Here is a 21,875-nt window from a genome sequence, read left to right as displayed (position 1 = left end):
CTCCTCGAAGTCTTCTTCTAGATGACTAAAGGTGAACTTTGAATTTCGCTTCGAAGTTGGGCCGTGTGCTGTCTAAACGTAGCTTGAGCATCTGCATGTCAGCATCATCGACTTTGCCTCGGATTCCAATAATCAAGGCGAGCTGGGACAAAAGACCTTGGAGGTTGCCAAGAGGCTCTTTCAGCTGAGTTAGGGTATTATGGACAGCGTTCGTCTCTACGGTATCGTTCAAACCCGTGAAGGCTTCAGGGGGGTAACTCAGACAGCCCAGATGTTCCCGGACCGAAGGCATCTGGTACTTCTTATGCTCCACAGTCTGGCCTTAAATCTTGTCGATTTCGGTGCTAGGCTCACGCGGGCAGCGAAACCCTCGGTTAGAGGCCGCTTCATCAAACAATGCCTTGTCTGCTTCTGCCGGGTCGGTTAAGAATCTATCCACCTCTTCCAGTTGCATATTCTTAACCTCTTCGTCGGAATATAGTGATCTCAGCACACCGTCAAGGCTACTTAGTCGTAAGAGCTCGGCTTCTGGGCCGCTTTGAGATGTGGTGAAGGTTTCTACCTCGCCGTCAAGCACTCGACCGGCTCTCAAAAGCTCGGGAAGCAGGTTCGAAGCCCCTTGCTGCCTTGCTCTCTCCAAGAGATCTTCCGTGGCACGTTTAGTTGCGGAGAGAGTGTGGCTTACGAGCGCAACGTCAAGCTTTTCCCTCTTGCGCTGGCGTTCTTGGCTGGAGCCTCTAGGCGCTTCTCGCCTCCTCCGATCATCTTCCGGCGTATCCTCAGTCGAATTGTCAACCTCGTCGACCGATAGCCAGTCGCTCCCATCGGTTTCATCGTCCGACGCACCCTCGCCCTACCCGTTGTCCTCTTCATCTGGCTGCTTCTCGCTTCCTTCACCAGACCGCTCGCTTCTGATGTCATCTGGCAGAACCAGGTACTGCCCTTGCTCATCCTGGAGCTTCACTAACACGGGCAGGTTCAAAGCTTCTTTGAAGGTGCTCAACCCAACGTGGCGGTTATCATCGCAGTCCTCTCGATGGATTAAGCGAGTAACAGAATGTGATGGCTTGCGCTCGTGCTCGTAGCCATATGTGTGAGTAAGGCCACGAGCGTGCGCGGGATAGATCTTGGATTTGTAGCCGAGGATATCTAGCGTCTCCTGGAGCGCTTGCTTTTTGGACAAGTCTCGAATTCGCGACCTGGTCACTTCAGATGTCTCCAACTCGGCATCGTCGTACCTGGGCCCGTCGTATCCTGGAATGTCTTGTGGGACGAGGACAGCGGCCTTCGCCAGCTTCATCTTCTTGAACTCCGGGATCAGGGACGGTCTATCGAGATAGCTGTCGTGGCTAGGGATCATCTGAGAGTCGACCAAGTCGATGAGCGTATGGTCCCTGCATCTGAGGTCGGCTTTGCTTCTCTCCTGTGTGGATCGTGACGGGTGGGAGAACACAGCGCGAGATGCAAGTCTACCGCAGTCCGGAGGGTCGCGGGCATGTACAGAACAAATAGCTCAAATGATGGCGCATCGATCCGGCCACCTGCAATACCTCAATATGCTCGTCGCGTGCAACATTGACGTAGTAGTCGCACCAAAGTAGTGCGTACAACAAAGAACTGATCCCATGTCATAAAACTTGATACGTTTTTTTGTACCAGGGTCCCACGAGGCTTTCGTATATGTCGGTCACGGGCTTGTACGACTGCCAAACACCCAGTTGGTCGTATGGAAAGCACTCCTCTGACAACTCTGTCCAAGCCGGCGTCCGCAAAAAAGGCTTCTTACCCTGCTCGTGGAGCTCGCCATATATTGTGACGACGGCCTTCTGGAGTTTCCAGGGCCCGTTTTCAGCCCATACCTGAGTACTGTCGTCTGGAACCCCTTGATTGGCGAACACACGCCCTTTCATGCCAGCTTTAACCCTTGTCAGAACACCAGGCACCGTGATCCCAATGAAGGGCACAAGCATCAATCTCGAGTGGGGACCAAAGCTCTTCGATCGGAAATTAGAGCCTTCACCAAGCATGCCATTTTCTTCCATGTGAATGCTGTCGGCGACCGCGTACACCCCGTACTTTCCTCCGAGAGACATTCCGAGGAGAATGTATTTGTGTGGCTCCTTTATCTGCTTTGATGCATATCCGGGGAAGTAGTCTGGAAGGACGGAATGTGCTTCTACCCATTCGAAGTCCGTCTTGTTGGCCGGCGGACCCAAAGTCTCATCCTTCGATGTGGGGGACCGGCTCCTCGCTGAGCTACGCGTGGTTCTCTGGCCAACCGCTCGCGAGCTCAAAGATTTGCGATCCATATCCTCTGATGATGAGACGCCTCGCGAGGCCTTGATGGCCACGTGGACGACGACGCGACAACAGCGAGTGAGGGTCGAGGGATGGATATGGGGGTCGGGAGGTTTAGGCAGATGACAGTGGAGAGAAGAAAAAGAAATAATGTGAGTGGCAAGGAACGAGCAGTCGAGGATATCACCAAGTGAATATTCGCGATTGCCACTGGGGGTATTCACAGCCGGAAAGATGATCCTTCGGCGCGGCACCCTGGGTGTTCAATCGGGCAGTAACGATGACTGGCTGGGTATTGTAGGCGTTTGAGATGACTGAGATCGTGGTAGCATATGGCTGGCGAGAGCAAAAGGTGTCCTGGTGAGGGGTTGATGGTGCTTAACCCAGGTTATTTTCCTGGTCTTTCGTTGCTGGGTGGGATTTTGATCTAGGTTGATTTCGCTGCCTGGATATTTGCAGTAGCGCTCAATGGGGTAGAGTCCTTTCTCTCTGACTGGATGGCGAGCCAGAAATCCCAAGATGTCCAAGTAGTTCTTGCATATGGCGAACCACCGGCACCTCTTGCCCAAAGAGAAGCCGTTGCGACTCCTGTGCCAGCGGCGCATACAGGATGGCGTCCATTCCTACATCCAAGGCCCCTCGGACGTCCGACTCGACCGAGTCGCCAACCATGAGCGTTGTGTGAGGGGAGGCGCCCAGTCTGTCCATCGCCAACCGAAAAGTCTGGGCCTGGGGCTTCGCGCATCCGGCTTCCTCAGAGCTGTAGATGCCGTCGACCAGGTGCTTCAGCCCTATGGCTTCGACCTTTGCGTTCTGGTCCTCAATCTGACCGTTGGTTACAATGCCGAGACGATAGCCATGTTTTCGCAGCTTGGTCAGGGTCTCGATGCTTCCCGGCGTGGATCGCCGGTTGGCCCTGTACGCCGGCTTGTAAGTGTTGCGGAAAGCTTTGATATCGTCGGGGCCCGGTTCCGGGAGCCCGAGGTCTCTCAAGAACCGCTGGATTTTCAGGGTATCTGTCTCTGCATAGGTGATCTCGTTGCGTAAATACATGTCGTAGGCTTGCTGAAGAGCCGCGTTATACCTGACGACTAATTCTTCCGGCTCGTGTCCCTCAAGACTTGTATACGTCTCCTGCACGGCGCTTATGGCGCAGCGCAGGGAGTGGCAGTGATCGAAAAGGGTGTTATCCAGGTCAAAGAGGACCGTTCTCACTATAGAATGTGGCTCCATGGGGCTTTGAGGCTGGAAGTTGTAGTATGAGCTTAGGTTGCTTTGGGAACATCACGTGTATAGCCCGAATTTAACTACGTGGGACAGAGCCAAAGAATGCGGCTGATTTGTGCTTAAACGTACGATCATAGAGTACAGCCTTTAAGTACGTCACCAGGAACAGTTGTATCTTGAAAATAAAAGTACAATCTTCTTTTGTAATACTCTTCAACATTATGAATGGTCCGTGTGTAATTACAGTAGAATAGGGTTGACGTTTAGTGTAGTATATGAAGCGCCTACTCCGCCTTTGCCAGAACGTCGCTAGCTAGGGTGCAGCGCGTGCCATCTAAATAGCCCATGTAGCTGATCATCGGGAACTTTTTTAAGGTTGTTCGTTGGGGGGTTCTCTAACGTTACCGCGCCGCTGGATCCCGCTTCCTCTTCACATGGGAGTGCGCGCTTCTCGTGCAGTCGCCTCGATCGCTGCCTCTGGGCGGTAAGCAGGATGAGACCTTACCTCGTGCTCGATCCCCAGTTTTCATCTTTATTTTCGGTGCACGTTGAAAGACAAGAAGGATGCGGATCCAGGACGAGTGTCAGCGTCAAAAGCTTCCGCGCGTGTTCGGGGGCTGTGTCCCTCACAGCCACACTGTACCCCACTGCACCCTCATGTATAATCCAGCAAATCGCGGGCTTCGTTCAAGGTGAATCTTTTAATATACCAAACCTGAGTGTTCCTGATAGAATACTGCGGCTCCTGCTCTACGTATGACTTCGGACCCGACAAAAGAAAGTATAGAATTCTCTGCCTCTCAAGAGCCTTGATGGAGGGTCCAAGGTTGCGCTGCGCCAAGCATTTGTAGAATGAAAAGGATTTCGGGTACAGTGGTGTCAGGGGCGGGCCATTAATCTGTCTCAGCGAGTGAACGGCAGATGCCTGTGGTCACAGAGTAGAAGATGCTTGCATCATATGCAACAAGATACGGGCGATCCCTCAACTAGCGGCCGCGGACGAGGCACCGCAGTGTCGTCCTGCAAGTCATGCTGAGATGCACCGCGTGTTCCCGCCTCACGGTGGTAGCATTGCATGTCGTCTGCGATCAAACTCACCGTCTTTCGAGCAAAAGACAACCGGCATCTGTCGCATACGCTGCCTGGCAAGACAAGGCGAACATTTTGCCCGGCTTCAAAGTTGAAACGTGCTGTCCTGCAGGCCGCACGTACGGAGCGTTCGCTCGTAGGGCTAATGTTACCGAAATTGACGATGTGGGGATTCAATGCAAGTCAGGAATACCAGACCTCCAACCAGACTCCAGCCATAATTGACTGTAGGACGATCACGGTCGTAAACAGCCCTATCGCGTGTTGCCGTTGACGTGATGTCTGCGAAATTCCCACGAAGTGGACTCGCACGTAAGTTCTAGCATTCAAAGTTTGTCTGTCTTTCTGGCGACAGGCCGTCAAAGAGTCGCACGCGGCGAATTGCCTCGTATGTACCAAGCCGTGCTATCTCGAATGCACATGTGATCCAGGGGTGTCGGTCAGGGACTCAGGGCGGACATTACAGATGGGCTTTCGGATGGGAATACCATGTCGAGGTCCTATCAGCAAGGTTTAGCGCAACTTCAGATGCGCCTGGGCAGTCTCAAGAGACGCCGAACTGTAGGACTTTCCGCGTCCTGCCAACTTTGTCGCTCTGTATTTCATGCCACACTATCGACGAGCCAAGCCCATGTTTTTGGAATTATCTTGATACCTGGGCACGGAAATGACCTTGGTCCAACACATATCATATATCAGTCAGTCACATTATTACAAGTCAGCACAGCTCACTTCCGCAATAACTCGAAACCGCCAATAATACCTACCTCCGCGCTCGTTACCCGCCGGCGGTACTAGGTTGCGCGAATCCTATTTTCTACTGTCAGCTAAACTGGGCCGCACAATTAAACCCCTGGCTAGCGAGCTTCTCGCACCGTTTTTCGGCACCTCTGCTCATTGTAGCATCGTAGTGCCGTTGATCTCACCTTGCAAGGTCGGCTCCCAAGCGCGTTCTATTTTGGGTGTGAGCGATTCCGCATATCGTCAAGCTCGGGGCCTAGGGAGGGCGCTACCAGCCAGTGCGGCCTGAATCCAAGATTGGCTGGGTGCGCAACGGTCTGCATACGGACAACCAAGAGGACCGATAGAGGAGAAGAAGGCCTGGAAAGATATCGCAGTCCGTCGATTGCATCCCCTCCGGGTGCGACTAACGCCTTACTGCCCTGTCCTTACCGCTGGGTGAGCAAGTGTCGGCAGTCTCCTTCGCAGGGCTGTGCAAGACGGCCTCGGCCAATCATCGCACGCGGCTCCTGCAGCCCGCGTCAAGGGCCCAAGGGAGCCAAAAGGTCCCCTTGAGCACCAGGTTGCCAGCAAGGCCAGGGTAGGAGGCCGAAACCCACGGATCGTGGACCAAGCCGTGGGACGGGCAGCCGCCGTTGGTCGAATCAGAGGCGGCGCGCACAAAGATCGAGTGGGCCGCGTCCTGTTTCTGGGAACGTTGGCACATCATCAGGTACGGAGTACATACGCGGAAGAAGAAGAAGAAGAAGAAGAAGAGAAGCGCGGTCCACGGGTGCAGCTACTGTGTAAAGTTGCCCAAGGTTCCGCGGTGCGCCAGCAGTTTGAGGCCAGTGCCAGTCCTCGTACACAGTACACAGTACAGGGCAATCAGTGGGCTTTCGCACCTCTGCCCAGGTACCTTTCCCCCTTTGGGCCAGTCAGACAGGCCACTTCTGCCCAGCGGCCCAGTAGACGACGGCGACCGCTAAAGGTGGTCCTGGACCTCTAGTCCCCCCCCAGTCCCCTCAATTCCTACAACTCCCCAAATCATCTCATTAACCCACAAACCCCCGACTTTTGGCGACCGCCCGCCATCGTCTGCCTCCCAACCGCAACCTGGAAACCCGTCGCCTGTCTCGTCTCCCTTGCGACACGTCACGCGCATCGTCGCGCACATCTCTCGATCGCATTACCACGGCACATTTGCACCAACCAACCTCTTACCGCCCTGGAACCCACCCTGCCCAGCAGGTGTCTCACGTTATCGACTGCTTGAACCGCGGGGGGCTGTGCCCGCTTGCATCGCCACGGTGCCCGGGTGCCTGAAGGCTGACTCTCCCAAATCTGCCTCGCACCACGTCGACTGCTTCTGTCTTTAGAAACACACAACCGACCATGGATCAACAAGCTAATCAGGGTCTGGAGGGTATGGCCGCCGCCAGAGGCCGGTCGCCATCTGCCGGCCACCAACAACAGCCTCATCATATAAGAAATAGCCACTCCCCTTCGCCTCACCCGTACCCATCCCCGGAGCCCAGCATCGGACTCGGACTCGGCCTTGACAGCTCCACACCCCAGTTCACCAACAACGACTTCACCAACTTCAACGCCAACGCCAGCAGCCAATTCCTCACCACCTCCCAGCCCCAGGTCTACTCCAACCAGGGCCTCATCGACACAACCTCCTTCGACGCGAACCAGGCCTTCACCGAACCCCTCAACCCCCAGACCCTCCTGGCTCCCGACTTCAACGGCAGCGGGGACTTCTCGCTCTTCCCGCCTACCACCCAGGCTGATCAGTTCAGCGCGCCTCTGTTTGGCGACAACCCTACAATCGGCACGCCCGACCTCAGCAACATGACCTCGCCGCAGACACATCACTCTCCCACGCCGCCGCACATGCTGAAGCCCGATCCACACCAGCCCGGGTCGGCGCACCAGTCGCCCTCCTTCAACCAACATCAGTTCTCGTCGCCCGGCTCCCGCTCGAGGACCGTGTCCACCTCGCTAGCACCCGAGGCCGCGCTTCTGGCAGGCCACACAGATTGGACGCAGGCTCAGTTCCAGGGTCACCGGAGGACACCATCCGAGTACTCGGACGTTTCCTCGGCACACCCGTCGCCCAACTTGGTCGCGACCGACAGCTTCGAACAGGCGCATTCAGAGCACGGTCACTCCCCGATGCAGCGACCCCACGATAACTTCGACTACGGCGTGAGTACCGGCTTGGGCAACTTCAGCATATCAGACCCCCAGATGGTCCAACACAGTCGCAGCCCGTCGCACAGTCCCGCCATATCGCCGCGCATCCTCCCTCAACAATTGCCCGACATGAGCCAAGGAAACCCGAACTTTGCGCTCGGAGGACAGCCTCAGGGCTACATGAGCGCGCCAACTATTGCGTACGCCCATGCAGGCTCTGAAGCATTCCCACAGCTTGACAACGGTGGTGGCATGGTCATGGCCCCACCTGCTATCAACATTGATTTCGCTCCCAACTCGAGGCAAAACACATTTGAGCCTTCAAAACCGTCCATTGACCAAGACTCACTTACACCACCGGACAGAGGTAAATCACACAATCACGAACATGATCGCGAAAGCGAGTACTAATCTCATGCAGGGCGACCTCGGTCCCGTCCAAGAGCGGTAACGGACCCTTATAACAACGGTGGCGCCAACCTGTCCAGGCCCTCTACGCCTGGAAGTCTGTCTCCTCATCTCGGTGTCGAGCGGGCGCGTAACAGGTCGGGGTCTGACTCGTCCCGCTCCATCTCGCCGTCTTTGTCGCCGGGTGATCGCTCGGGCAGCGCGAACGCGGCCTCGAGGAGGCGCCAGTCCATGTCTGCTGTCCCCAACAATGTGATCGCCCTCAGACTGGCAGACCCCGAATACCAAGCCGCCCAAGACAGCGGGAACACAAAACGCGTGCAGAAGCATCCTGCCACCTTCCAATGCACCCTGTGCCCTAAGAGGTTTACTCGTGCTTACAACCTGCGCTCGCATTTGCGTACCCACACTGACGAGCGCCCCTTCGTGTGTACTGTTTGTGGAAAGGCGTTTGCCAGACAACACGACCGGAAACGCCATGAAGGCTTGCACTCTGGTGAGAAGAAATTTGTCTGCAAGGGTGACCTGAAGGCTGGCGGCCAGTGGGGTTGCGGGAGGCGATTTGCTCGAGCAGATGCCCTTGGCCGACACTTCCGTTCAGAAGCTGGACGTATTTGCATCAAACCCCTACTAGACGAGGAGATGCTCGAACGCCAACGCATCTGGCAAGAACAGCGAATGCAGAACATGGCTGCTCAGAACATGGCTGCACAGCATGCTGCGGCCATGGACCCCGGCATGTACCCGCCTATGGACCCCAACCAAGGCTTTGCTCTTCCAGCTTCTCTCCTCGCGCAATACCCTGCACTCGCCCAGATGAACTGGCAGTCAAACGATATGGGAAATGTAGAAGACGAACTCAGCGGCCGATCTAGCTTTGATGCCTCCGATTACGATGAAGGTGACGAGCAGGGCTACGTATCGGGTCCTGGAACCGGGTACGGCGACGGAGGCATGCAGCAAAACTTTGGTGAAATGGGATATGCAAGTGACTATGGCCATCGGTAGTCATCGTTTCCCTTGACACCGCCTCAAGTTCTGGAGCTTCTCGGTTGAGCTGGAAGTGGCGCACCCGGGAGTCTAAATTTATTTCACACCAACGATGCTTACTAGTGGGTGACTATACACGAGGTTGGACCTGGGCTTCGATGTTCAATCGGTTGGATATCGGATGACGGTGTTATGACACGGCCTTTATGTTTGTTTGTTCAAATTCTGTAGACGGCATCTTAGATACCAAACGGAGTTACGTCGTGTTTATACTTGAATAGAAGATGGATCTGGTTCATCTCACAATATGCTTCTCGACTCCTCTCGTACATTTTCGACCTCTCCAGTGATGCTGCCAAGATTGGGTGATAGGGGGGATTACTTGCTTGGATCGGCTCTGAGTAATGAGAAAAAGGGCATTTGCGAACGACTCAGAATAGCTTTGTTTCTGTTTGAAATCTGCGCTGCCGCCGCCATCTCATAGTCTCAGCACCAGGCAGAGAAGGGTTGCCTGGTATCTAGTAGATGATAGGGACTACGCTAGCATTAATGCTGTGGACCCGATTGACCTGTTTGGCCGATGTTAACAAATTCAAATCCGGGCAGACTCTTCTGTTTTCGTTTCTTTGATTCATCTAACGATCATATAGAAGTCTACTATATGCAAGGTGAATAATTCAACCCTGAAGGAAAGCCTTGAGGATTGTGACCAGAACGGTTGAGAACCATGGGGCTTACGGGCACGCCATTTCCTGTCGAACTATGGCGTTCAATCTGTAATTATATTGAGGCTGAATACTTCGACGCCGATGCCAGGGAATCTCGCAGCATTACCAGCGCGCTGGCGAGCCTGAGTCGAACATGCCGGCCGCTGCACTGCATTCTGCAGCCTGTGCTCTACACGGCTCCGGCGATCGTCGGCATGCCGTCGCTAGAGTTCTTCTTCCGGACTGTCGTCACGCGCAGTGACCTCGCCTCGACGGTGCAGACGGTCAAGTGGTATGAAGGGGATAGCCAGGATGTGTACCGATGGGTTCAAGTGGACGACGAGGGACTGGACCTTGGGGATGAGTTCCACTCTCGATATTCCGAGTGGCTTCACGAACTCGACATCGATCAACCGGACGGGCCTACCCGTGGGTTCGAGGATTGGATGCACGAATACGCGCAGCTCCTGCCCCTCTTCTTGCCGAACCTGCAGACCCTGGACTACCGGCGCGAGCCGCCGCTGAACGACTTCGAGCACTTATCGGAATACTGCTACCGCTCCCAGAAACCGCTCAAGGCCCTGAGAGACCTGAGGATTCGTGCGCAGGGCTGCGGCGGCTTCGGTCTCCGCAGCATTGCATCGCTTCTCCGCGTGGCGCGTGACACGCTCGAGAATCTTCACCTGGAGGGACCTACCAACGTCAACGAGGTCGGTGAGTGGCCACCGAAGCCTGATCTCCAGCGACTGAAGAAGCTCAGCGTCCTCGATGGGCGTCTAGGCGATGGTTCTTTCATAGAGCTCCTGTATCACACGCCGCATCTGGAGGAGTTCTCGTACCATTCGGGGTGCGAGTCGCCAGAGGACATGGATAACGAGGAGCGCTTGACGTGGACGACCCTGACCGCGGCCTTGGAGCCGACCCAAGATACCCTGCAGGTGCTGGACCTAGGCCTCTATCCGGAATACCTGGCGGGATACGAGGTCCGGGAGAGCCTCGAGTTCCCTTGGTCTTTCAAGGATTTCAGTCGACTCCATACCGTCTCTTTGACGCAGGCGACCGTGTTCCGGGAGGACACGGAGTTTACTGATGGGAAGCTGCTTGCTGCAATTCTGCCCAAGACGCTGAAGCACTTCGAGCTCCGCGATTTGCGCGCCGACTTCGTCGGGGATGTGCTTGGCTTGGCCGTGGCTGCTCAAACAGGAGATTTCCCGAGGCTGGCGACGGTGCGCCTGAAAACTGCGGCCCCAGAGCCGCGGAAAGACGGCTGCGACTCGGATCCGGTTCTTATCGCGGAAGACATAGAGGAGATATCGGAAGCCTTCAAGAGTGCGGGAGTTCAGATAGATATTAGATGACTACTCAACCCACGGGTTAGTAGGTCGGTTTTTGACATTTGAAACAGCGATGTCCCACCGAATCTGGATCACAATGGATAAGACCAGATAACCGGAAGAAATGCTATACTTTTCAAGCGATGCGCCTGCATCAATTCACCCCTTTCGAAGTGGCCAACTTAACAAGATAATCATTATTAGGATGCTCATCCCAAATTTTACAAAAGAACACCCCACATGGTTCAGTCTAAAAGATCAGAAAATTGACTATCGATATACCTACCAAGTTAAAATTTAGAAATATTAACATTTACGCTGGAGCCAAGGACTATAACTGTAGTAAGGGATATATTAGTGCCCAACGCAACGGCTCCATTTGCAACTTGAGTAGTAAACCGTTGCAAAGAGCGTGCTCTTCCCCGGGTCAAGAGCGTTCGACAGACTATCACTAAAGGAGCTTGACAATGCATGATTGCTGTGGTCCTACTTCCGAAGAGGTTGTTCGTGTTGTTGGGCCCTGGAGTTGAACATTCCTATCGCGTTCTAATTTAAGCATATCAGGCTAAGCCCCGTAATCGGTGGAGGGCTTAGCTCGGAGGACGTTGCCAGCGGGAAGATCCCGCAACCTTAGCCAAACGTTTGGAAGGGATGGACTGGGGTAGCCCAGCCGATTGATGTGACATCGCCTTCCAACGTCGAAGTCGCCGATAACGATAGGGATACTCGACAGTTATCTCACGAGAGCCAACGGACAAAGGATCCCTTGGGTTGCCGCCATCTCTCGAGGAAAAAGCAAGACGGAAGAGATCACAGATTTCCCGCAGCCAGCGCAAACTTAAGATTTGGTACCGAATCGCCGACAGTGGAAGGTGTTCGGCATTTCTGTTGGGAACAAGTTCTTGACCTGCGTGTTGCTGACCGGATCTAGACCTTGTGCTGCTTTACGGGAATTATGTGTTCAGAAACCACTGCAGGAGACCGGAGCAGCTGCAGATTACATTGTAGCAGTGCATGAGCCAGGCTTGCCAGGCCAGCGTCTATAAGTCCTGGCCAACGACCATTGAATTCACTGGGTCTTGACGGACAGTTGTTGCGTCAATGAAGCGCCTGCAGACGCTTTATGCCCAACGAAGATACTTTTTAGGTCACAGAATCACCTCTGAGACGCATAGGATCTGTAAGTGGCAAGACTTTATCCCAGGCCGCCTATCGCGCGCGTCTCTGGGGACTTGCGGTCAGTTTGGGCAAATGCTGGAAATGATGGTGTTGTTACACACGATGAGCCATTCTTTCAGCCTCGCTAGGTAGGCTTCCGTCTGCTCTCACAAGACCAACATAAACAGCAGGTACGGCTAGCAAATAAGCCAATGTACGTTTCCACTTTGGGTTTGACCGCCGACAAACATCTGACGAACTGGTACAGGTGGATATGAGGATCCACGGGTAGTAATTCATGCGTCAATGCTCTGCCGAAGAGCAACCCAATAGTCATCGCAGGAATGTCCTCGACGCGTAAAGAATGTCAAGGCTGTATCTCGTTGGACGAGAGCCAGAGAGGCTAGGAGAAAAGTTTTCTGTTTTTGCTGCAATCGCGTCCACATCTGCGCTGTTTTGTCGGTTGGCCTCCATGTAAGTTGGAGCGGTGAAGGGCGTCGCGATGCCTGTTTCGGCCAAAGTGCGGGCTGGCGCATGGCAGATCTGCCCTACGACCTGCGACTGGGTAGTTCCCGCTGGAGCTCTGCACCCACCCAAGTTCACGGCGACAAAAGGCGCGTGGGAGTGTCGATAGAGGCACATTAGTTGCCGGCGCGCGCCGCGAGATACAGCAGGACACACAGTAACTATCCGCATGTAACAAGCGCTTCCAAACCAACCGGTTGCGGCAGCAAGGATGGGGCTGCAGGCTTCGTGATTTCGGACGATTCCCATCATGGGGAATTCCCCATGGCAGACGCCCGACAGGCCCTGCTGAAGACCTGCAGCCATTGCATCTGGCATATCCACCCCGAGATGGATCCGACAACGTGGAAGGCCGCCGTTGTTCAGAACCAGGAGCCGATACATGCTAGCAGCGGCATCAGTGCCCAGTCGTCAGGTATCGATACCTTTCAGCATGCAGCCAGGCAACAAATCAGATTATGTCTTGGTTGAGCCGCCTACTGCGCGTGAGATCAACGACAATGGGCAATTGGATTTGAAGGATGACTAGTTGCGCATCCGTCGGGATTGCGCGCTCCATAGTTCCACACGCGACACCGGACCAGCGACTTACACGCGGATCACACCTTCCTCGGGCGCGAAGCGGACTGGATATTCCCATATTGCCACAAAGGAGGTGACCAGATCAGGAGAGACTCGCTGTCTCTGGTTTTACCGCGCTCAGACGGTCGAGTGTCCCGCCTAGCCGGATAAGGGCATAAACAGGCACAGGGGCCATGATTAGGGCAAGAGGCGTTACAAAGCGACCGAAACAAAATTTCGGCGCTTTGGAGGGGTTCATGTCTCGCAAATTTGGCAGTAAGTTTTGTGAGGAGGCTGGGTGACGATGGATGCTCTCTCGTCTCCTCCCCGGCCAGCACCGGTGACGTCCTGGGGTGTCCATGTAGACAGATTCGGCGCTAGGATAAGGGTCGCTCAGCAGGAGAGGAGTTTCTGTGAAATCGCTCCGCAACGACCCGGGGCCCACAGCAGCTTTGTCCATAGATCTTGGGGAAGCTAGTAAAGTATTCCAAGGTTGTTCACAACAGCCGACACCATCCCGATGCGCGCCAAACCAGGCAGCTAAGTTCTGGGAAGGTTGTGTCCGCAATCTTGATGTGCATTCCGCACTAGGACAATAAGGCAGGATGGCATGACCACTTTTGGATATGGGCCTCGTGGTACAAGACAGGCAGTACACCGTACTATAGTAAGTAGACGGTCCCGGGTGCAGCGCGCGCACAGGGAAGTCGACTTGGGGTTGGGTGTGTACAAGTGAGCGTGTGCCCAGTGGTGACAGCCTGGAAACCTTGGAACCGAGGGGCACTGGTTGACTGGGGGGGCGGGTGGAGACCCTTTTTTTGCTGGTGCTGGGTTGCACCTCCGCGCCCGTGGGTGTGTCACGTTGGCAGCCGGCCAATGGCCTGTGAATGCGGCCCCTCCGGCCACATGAATTTCGCCTGTATCAATCCACACCCTCTGCAAGTCTGGCTGTCTGGTTTGTCTCGCTCCCTTGTCCACAGATACTGGCCAGTCGCGAGCCTAATGGTCATTGTGCATGACCCTGCAGAGAAGCCCATACATAAGACCAATAGATCGCCTTTTCCCGTTGTACATTTGTATCTTTGCCCTGGCGCAAAGGAGACGAGAGACTTCTGTCCCGCTTGGGAGTAGCGACTTGTAGTTGCATGAAATCCGCCCGCATCCCACCAATGCCAGTTATCTGGCCTGACTTGACGAAGAAGCACCACCAGAGCTTCGCATGCATTATTGGCTGCTCTAGGACCGCCCCTAGAGAATAGGGACAGAAGAAGCAGTGACCGAGAGACGTGGCTGGCAGAAAGGGCCCTTCTCCTCCAGGCATAGGAAAACTTCCTCCCCGTCCCTCTCTGGAGAGAATTTACTTGAGAGCTTATCCACCAGGTCCCCAGCACCTTCGACGACTTACACGAGGCGCCATACGGAGCGGACGAGGGCTGTGCCTTTGATCCTCTGGTTGCAGTAACCCGCCGAAACGCCTTCGCTGCCGACACCGCACCGCCATATAGTCTTCTGCGTCTCGTCGAAGACTTGCAGCGTCCATGATTCTGTCGTACAGCTGCCATCAGTCGAGCGTCAACCCTCAGAATGGCTGCGGCAGCGGTTCTGGCGTGCTCCGAAGATTGGACAAGAAGCGGATATGGCTGGCCAACGACCCGGCCTTTGACGAACACGACTCTGTGGGATGAGCTCACGGTCGAGGCTCGATTAAAGCTCATCGCGAACGCGTGGTGCCTTTCGAGAACCAAGTTGGTATGCAGTCTCCATGGCACCCCCCTTCCCGCCTTGCCAGGGCCCGACGGCTCGGGACGCTGCGCGAGAGCATACACGCCGAGCGGCCTCAGACGCTTGCGCAAGTGCACAGTCCTGCTCTATAGACTTCGCGGCGTTGAGACGGGTTCCTTATGCCTCTCCAGGCGTTGCGCCTCTGACTTTAAACTCTAAAGACTAACCGGGGCCACCAGAAACATGACTCGACCTACCCCTCACCACAACTCCTCCGATATGCGATCACCAAACCCTTGATCATTCCCGACGCCACGCCTAAACGCTCACGGCGGCTCTCAGCACAATGCGACATTCCCGAGTCGAGTGACGGGCCGCTTGATCCCGCCGGAACTGGCGAGCAGGCCCGTCAGCGACCTCCGACGCAGGATCTCGCCGCCCCGCCGCCGCCGCCGCCCTCTGATACCCGACGAGAACGTCAAAGGGACGCGATCTTCCATGATCCGAACATGGACGTCCAAATTGACTTCTCATCCGAAGACGGTTTCTATCAGTTCGCCAAGAAAAAGAAGAAGCAGACCGCGGCCTTCAACTGGGACGAGCCCGAGAAGAAGGACGAAGGCACAGGGGACGGTGGCGATGGCGGCAACGGCGGCGACCAGAATGGGGGTGGTGATGCTGGAAACGCTGGAGGCGACGGTTCTGGTGCCGGTGATGGCAACGGAGATGACAAGAAAGACGAAGGCGGAGACCAAAACGCCGACGATGATTGGGGGGCCTTTGCGACTGTTGGCAAAAAGAAGAAGAAGGGCAAGAAAGGGGCAGCTGAGGAGGAGCCCGCCGCCACAGAAACCAAGGGAGACGCATTTCACGAGATCAAGCTTGACGATACAGGGCCATCACTCGATTTGAATTTCTCAGCCGGGACTACAGATGCCAAGTCAAACTCGTTTGGCACCTGGGGCTCCAGCTGGAATACTGGCAATACATGGGATTGGTCTGGCGCCAAAGATGGCGGGACTACTGAAGAAAAGCCCGCCGAAGAGAAAAAAGAGGATTTGGATGCCAATCCCTGGGGCATCAACCGGCCCAAGCCCAAGAAAAAGGGCAAGACCACCTTCAGTTTCGGTGCCTTCGACGAGGTGGAAGAGGAAAAGCCCGAAGAGCCCGCAGAGGAGAAGAAGGACGACGACTTCGGCTTCGGCTTTGGCACAAGCAAGAAGGACAAGAAGAAGAAGAAAGCCAGCATATGGGATCCAGAGCCCGAGGAGGAGAAAAAGGATCCCCTTGCTGACAGTCAAGACCTAGGCTCTACCGGTGCAGGTGATGACTGGGGTGGCTGGGGAACTACGACCAAGAAGAAGGGCAAGAAAGGCAAAGAGCCCGATCCACCAGCGCCTGACCCTCCCGCACCTGAACCAGAGGCACCCCCAGCTGACGATCTGTGGTCGTTCGGCGCCTCCAAGAAGGATAAGAAGAAAAAGAAGAGCACTTTTTCATGGGCAGATGAGCCGGAGCCGGAACCTGAACCACCCAAGGAGCCGGAGCCCGCGCCGGAGCCTCCTGCTGAAGATGACTTCTGGGGTAGTATCACGACCAAGAAAAAGGGAAAAAAGGGCAAGAACGCCGTTGAGGAGGTGAAGGAGCCTGATCCGCCAGCCCCCGACCCACCGACCCCCGAGCCAGAGCCCGAGAAGAAGGAGGAGGAGGACTGGGGCATCTGGGGCGCAGCCACTACCAAAAAGAGCAAGAAGAAGAAGAAGGGGGCAATCGAGGAGATGGACCCTCCCGCGGTGCCAGATCCTCCTCCGGCAGCTCCAGAACCAGAGCCTGCCCCTGTTGAAGATGACTGGGGCATGTGGGGCGCGAGTAAGAAGGACAAGAAAAAGAAAAAGGGTGCCATTGTTGAGGAGCCAGTAGTGGAAGAGGTAAGTCGTGACCCGTAGATGACATCAACCGATTCATTCCATACCGTTTACAAGTCACTGACCTTCGCAATAGCCTAAGGTGGAAGAGCCGGCACCGGAGCCCGAGCCAGAGAAGAAGGAGGACGACGATTTCTGGGGCTCTTTGACGACGAAGAAGGATAAGAAGAAGAAGAAGGGCAAGAACGCGGACCCGGAACCAGAACCGGAACCGGTGGTAGAGCCCGAGGTACGCATGTTCTCCCAATCAAATAGTTCGTTGATGGGCAATGCACGGCGAAGAGCAAAAGCTCTGGACCGTCATCAGTATTTCCACTCTTACTTGAATATTTTATACTAATGAAAATACTCAAAGCCCGAGCCTGTCCCTGAACCGGAACCGGAGAAGAAGGAAGAGGACGATATTTGGGGCTTTTCTACTTCCAAGAAGGACAAGAAGAAAAAGAAGAAGGGAGTTGTTGAGGAAGAGCCACCTAAAGAGCCGGAGCCGGAGCCGGAACCAGTCAAGGAAGAGGAGAAGCCCGCTGAGGATGATTTCTGGGGCTCGCTCACCACTTCGAAGAAAGACAAGAAGAAGAAAAAGAAGGGTGTCCTCGAGGAGGAGCCCCCGAAGGAGCCGGAGCCGGAGCCTGTTCCGGAACCCGAACCTGAACCCGTCAAAGAGGACAAGCCAGCCGAGGACGACTTCTGGGGCACAATTAGCACATCAAAGAAGGACAAAAAGAAGAAGAAGAAAGGTGTCCTAGAAGAAGAACCGCCGCCCAAGGAGCCGGAGCCGGAACCCGAACCCGAACCCGCACCTGTCGTCGAGGAGAAGAAGGAAGAAGACGATATATGGGGATTCAGTACCTCTAAAAAGGACAAGAAAAAGAAGAAGAAAGGTGCTGTTGAGGAGCCTGAGCCAGTACCGGAGCCTGAACCGGAGCCCGAGCCTGAACCCGTCGTCGAGGAGAAGAAAGAGGAGGAAGATGACCTATGGGGTTTCTCGACCAGCAAGAAGGATAAGAAGAAAAAGAAGAAGGGTGGTGTTGAAGAGCCTCCACCTGAGCCTGAACCAGAACCTGTTGTGGAGGAGAAGAAGGAGGAAGATGACCTTTGGGGATTCAGCACCTCCAAGAAGGACAAAAAGAAGAAGGGCAAGGCTGCTGAACCTGAGCCCACTCCTCCGCCCCCTCCACCGGCACCCGAACCAGAACCCGAAGCTGATATCTGGGGCACTTCTACTTCCAAGAAAGACAAGAAAAAGAAGAAGAAGGGTGTCGTGGAGGAGGAGCCTCCTCCTCCACCACCCGAACCGGAGCCAGTCGTGGAGCCGGAACCGGAACCGGAACCAGAGCCCGCGGCTGAGGCGGATAGTGCCTGGAGCTTCTGGGGTGCCACGAAAAAGACAACCAAGAAGAAGGGCAAAGATTCAAGTGCTCTGGTCGAACTGGAGAAGGAGCCCGAGCCAGCACCTGATCCACCCCCTGCCGTGCCCGAGGCTCCGGATGCCGGGGGTGAAGATGACTTCTGGTCGACGTTTGGCAGCAGCAAGAAGGACAAGAAGAAGAAAAAGAACGCCGATGGCAGTCTCAAACCTGATTCGATCGAGGAGCCCAAGGCCGATGACTCCTTGGCCCTTTCCACAGACAAGAGTAAGTTCAGCAAAAATGTGCCCGTCGAAGTCGAAGGATCCCACATCAATGGTCTCAAGCCCGACTCTGTCGCATCGACCCTGGATAGCAAAGTCGACGATGAAGACTGGCTCTGGGGCACATCGAACAAGAAGAAATCCAAGAAGAATGCATTGGCTGATCCTCCCCCTCCAGCTCCCACTCCACCCTCCATGGACATGGAGGAACCTGCACAAGAACTCGAGACGAATGTTTGGGATGATGCACCATCCAGCTCCAAGAAGTCCAAGTCGAAAGATAAGGACAAGGACGACAAGAAGAGCAAGGAGAAGGAGCCCAAACTGAGCAAAAAGGAACTTGAGAAACTGGAGAAGGAGAAGAAGAAGGCCGAGAAGGAGCGCGCCAAGCAAGAAGCCAAGGAAGCGGAAGAGGCTGCCCAGCGGGAGGCCGAGGAACAGGCAGCTCGCGAAGCCGAAGAGCAGGCGCAGCGAGAAGCAGAGGAGCTGGCGGCAAAGGAGGCCGAAGAGCAAGCCGAACGGGATCGTTTGGAAGCCGAGGCGGCTGAGATTACGAAGGAGGAGGAAGAACTTGCTGCGCTGACAGCGAAACAGGCCAAGCGCAAACTCACAAAGAAGGACCAGGAGAAGTTCAACCGTCTCACTGAGAACGCGAACCGTCGCGCCGAGGAGCAGGCTGCCAAGGAGGCCGAGGAACAGGCCGCAAGAGAAGCTGAAGAGGCGGCTGCTCGGGAAGCCGAAGAGGCGGCCGCCCGCGAAGCCGAGGAACAAGCTGAGCGGGAGCGCCTCGAAGCTGAAGAGGCCGCTGCAAAGAAGAAGTCCAAGAAGAGCTCAAAGTCCGACGAGAAGGACAAGAAGTCTTCCAAGTCCAAGTCCAGCAAGGACAAGTCGTCGTCCAAGAGCAAGGACGAAGCCGCCGATAAGGACGATAAGGACGATAAAGACAAGGATCTCCTGGATCTCGACAACATCGAACTTGACCCTGCCGAAGTCGACGAGCTCTTATCTCCGACAACGAGCAAGGATAAGTCCGACGCTTTCTCCTTCTGGGGTAGCTCCAAGAAGAAAGGTTCGTTGCCTCAGGCCAGGGCGCCATCGCCCCCACCTCCCCAACCGTGCATACGCACCCCAGATTGCCAATTTCGTGCTAACTGTTCGGCAGGATCCGAGATTAAAGATGCTGACTCGAGCAAGATTCTGGAAGATGCTACTGGCGACAAGGACACGCCATCCTCTTCCAAGGATGTCGCGGCTGATACCTCGATGAAGAAGAGCAAGAAGAGCAGCAAGATCGCTGACAAGCTCAAGGCCTTTGAACCACCGGTTGAACCCGACCTGATTGACATCCCGCCCCCGCCACCTCCGCCACCGGTGGAAGAGGACAGAAAGAAGTCCAAGTCCAAGTCCAAGAAGGATGTTGATTTCTTGGATGACGACTACTTCTCCCACAAGAAAAGCAAGAAGACCGAGATACCTGGCAGCTTCCCCATTGACGACGAGGACGAGATAATCGAAGTCATCGAGATGTCGCCAAAGAAGAGCAAGAAGAGCAAGAAGTCGCGCGACATCCCGCCCGAGGCTCCGCCACCGCCGCCTGCTGTCCCTGACGCGCCGCTTTCCCCTCCACCTGAGGTCAAGTCTTCAAAGAAGGACCGACCCAAGATCAATCGCGACGGCGGCTCGTCATGGGGTGGGTGGTCTGCGACACCTAAGAAAGACGAGCGCAAGTCTTCATCCAAGTCCAAGTCGGAAGAGAAACGCTCCAGGTCAGAGCGCAAGGAGCGAGAGGAGAAGACTTCATCCAAGGGTTCTTCGTCAGATAAGGCCGAGCGGCCGCGAGCAGAGAGGGCTTCATCCAACCTCATGACCCCACGCATGACCAGCGTGTTCAACAGTACACCTCCGGTTTCGCGATCATTGTCGACACGCGAAAAGCGTCATAGCAAGTCAAGCTCCTCGCGCCGCCAGTCGATGGAAATGTCGGGTGGTCTCATGTCTCCACCCGCCGAGGACATACCCGAGATGTCGTCCAAAGCCGCGAAGATCCTCGGATATGGTATGGACAAGAGCAACCGCAAGAGCAAGTCGCGTCGTCCCGCTGAAGATGACGACATCGTCATGGTCGACGCGGCCGATGCTACCTCGAGCCCCGATAAGTCGTCCCGTCGGAAGGCGCGGATGAAGACAGAGGATGATATTGTCATGGTCGACCCTGATGTCCCCGTGGATGTCACACCCCTCAAACGCTCCAACTCCAGTGCCAAGAAGGGCTTCTCTGGCCTCTTTGGAGGCCTGATGTCCAATACCCCAAAGTCCGAACTGCGTCCTGAGCCCCGACGACGCAATACCTACCACACGACGGACGACGAAGGCAGGCCCGACAAGAGAGCTCGACGCTCTGCACGTGAGAGCGAAGCAGAGACACCCACCGCCGACCCTGAAGCCGAAGCTCGTCGCGCGGCACGGCGTGCGAAGAGGGTAGAGGAGAAGGCAGCTGAAGAATCACGTCTTGCCAAGGATGAGGCCCGACGCGAGAGGCGCAAACGCCAGGAAGAAGAAGACGAAGCCCGCCGTCGAGAAGAGCACGAGGCCAGACGGGCTGAACGTCGCGCACAAAAGAAGGCTGAAGCGGAGCGTCTCGCCTCTGAAGCCGATGCGGCCAAGGAAGCTGAGCGAGCTGAACGTCGTCGCCTGCGTAAGCTTGAAAAAGATGCTTCTGCCGCTGCTGCGGGTGGTGAAGAGACCGAGGCAGAACCGCGACGGTCTGCGAGAGAAGACCGGCGCAGGTCGCGCTACGGCGACACTGAAGAGGAGGAAGCTCGCAGGAAGCGCCATGAAGCAAGGCGTGCTGCTCGAGACCAGGCAGAGGTCAAAGCTAGTCGTCGACGATCCGCTCCTCCCGATGACTATGTCTATTCGTCGAGGTCAAAGCACGATGATGATCGGAGACAGAAGCGACCTGCTTGGCCTCACTCCGGCACCTCTTCATGGGTGAAGGAGCATTCTGACGCAGGTCCGCCTCCTGAAGATGGGCAAGCTACAGACGCACCGCCCCAAACCGATGATGACGAGGCACGACGGGCAGCTCGCAGAGCTCGACGTCGATCCAAGTATGAGGATGGTGGCGGCGATCTTGACGACGAGCAAAGACGCCGTCGTGCGCGACGCGAGGAGCGTGAGCGCCTCCGCGGAGGCTCGGACGGTAGTGGTGAAAAGGCTCAACGCGAGTCTGTCTTCATGGACACTACGCCCAGAAGCAGCTGGTGGAAAAAGCTCACTGGCGGTGGATAGATTGATGCTGTTTTATGTATGTTGGATATGTGTTGCAGTATCTGGGTGCAATCTCCAACTTTTATGTCATGTACGTGCTTGGGTAGCG

The 21,875-nt window shown here is 55.5% G+C and overlaps 4 protein-coding genes across 4 annotated transcripts; 3 read left to right on the top strand and 1 right to left on the bottom strand.

Moving 5' to 3' along the window:
* Positions 1-322: 322 nt before the first annotated feature.
* JN550_012643 (uncharacterized protein) lies at positions 323-3,531 on the bottom strand (the record flags this gene model as incomplete). The annotated part of the gene is made up of 4 exons (XM_049311142.1): positions 323-728; positions 858-1,423; positions 1,668-2,339; positions 2,848-3,531. The coding sequence occupies 4 exons, from the start codon at positions 3,529-3,531 to the stop codon at positions 323-325; spliced, it is 2,328 nt and encodes a 775-aa protein (XP_049165365.1).
* A 3,198-nt stretch (positions 3,532-6,729) lies between these two features.
* JN550_012642 (uncharacterized protein) lies at positions 6,730-8,952 on the top strand (the record flags this gene model as incomplete). The annotated part of the gene is made up of 2 exons (XM_049311140.1): positions 6,730-7,903; positions 7,958-8,952. The coding sequence occupies 2 exons, from the start codon at positions 6,730-6,732 to the stop codon at positions 8,950-8,952; spliced, it is 2,169 nt and encodes a 722-aa protein (XP_049165364.1).
* Positions 8,953-9,661: 709 nt separating this feature from the next.
* Positions 9,662-10,999, top strand: JN550_012641 (uncharacterized protein; the record flags this gene model as incomplete). Its single annotated transcript, XM_049311139.1, has 1 exon — positions 9,662-10,999. The coding sequence occupies one exon, from the start codon at positions 9,662-9,664 to the stop codon at positions 10,997-10,999; it is 1,338 nt and encodes a 445-aa protein (XP_049165363.1).
* A 3,804-nt stretch (positions 11,000-14,803) lies between these two features.
* JN550_012640 (uncharacterized protein) lies at positions 14,804-21,787 on the top strand (the record flags this gene model as incomplete). The annotated part of the gene is made up of 5 exons (XM_049311138.1): positions 14,804-14,968; positions 15,181-16,869; positions 16,943-17,095; positions 17,222-19,565; positions 19,659-21,787. The coding sequence occupies 5 exons, from the start codon at positions 14,804-14,806 to the stop codon at positions 21,785-21,787; spliced, it is 6,480 nt and encodes a 2,159-aa protein (XP_049165362.1).
* Positions 21,788-21,875: the final 88 nt, after the last annotated feature.

The sequence above is a fragment of the Neoarthrinium moseri genome (assembly GCF_022829205.1).
Source record: "Neoarthrinium moseri strain CBS 164.80 chromosome Unknown scaffold91_Wmoseri_CBS_16480, whole genome shotgun sequence".
Lineage (NCBI taxonomy): Eukaryota > Fungi > Ascomycota > Sordariomycetes > Amphisphaeriales > Apiosporaceae > Neoarthrinium > Neoarthrinium moseri.
This window is presented reverse-complemented; position numbering and strand designations above follow the sequence as displayed.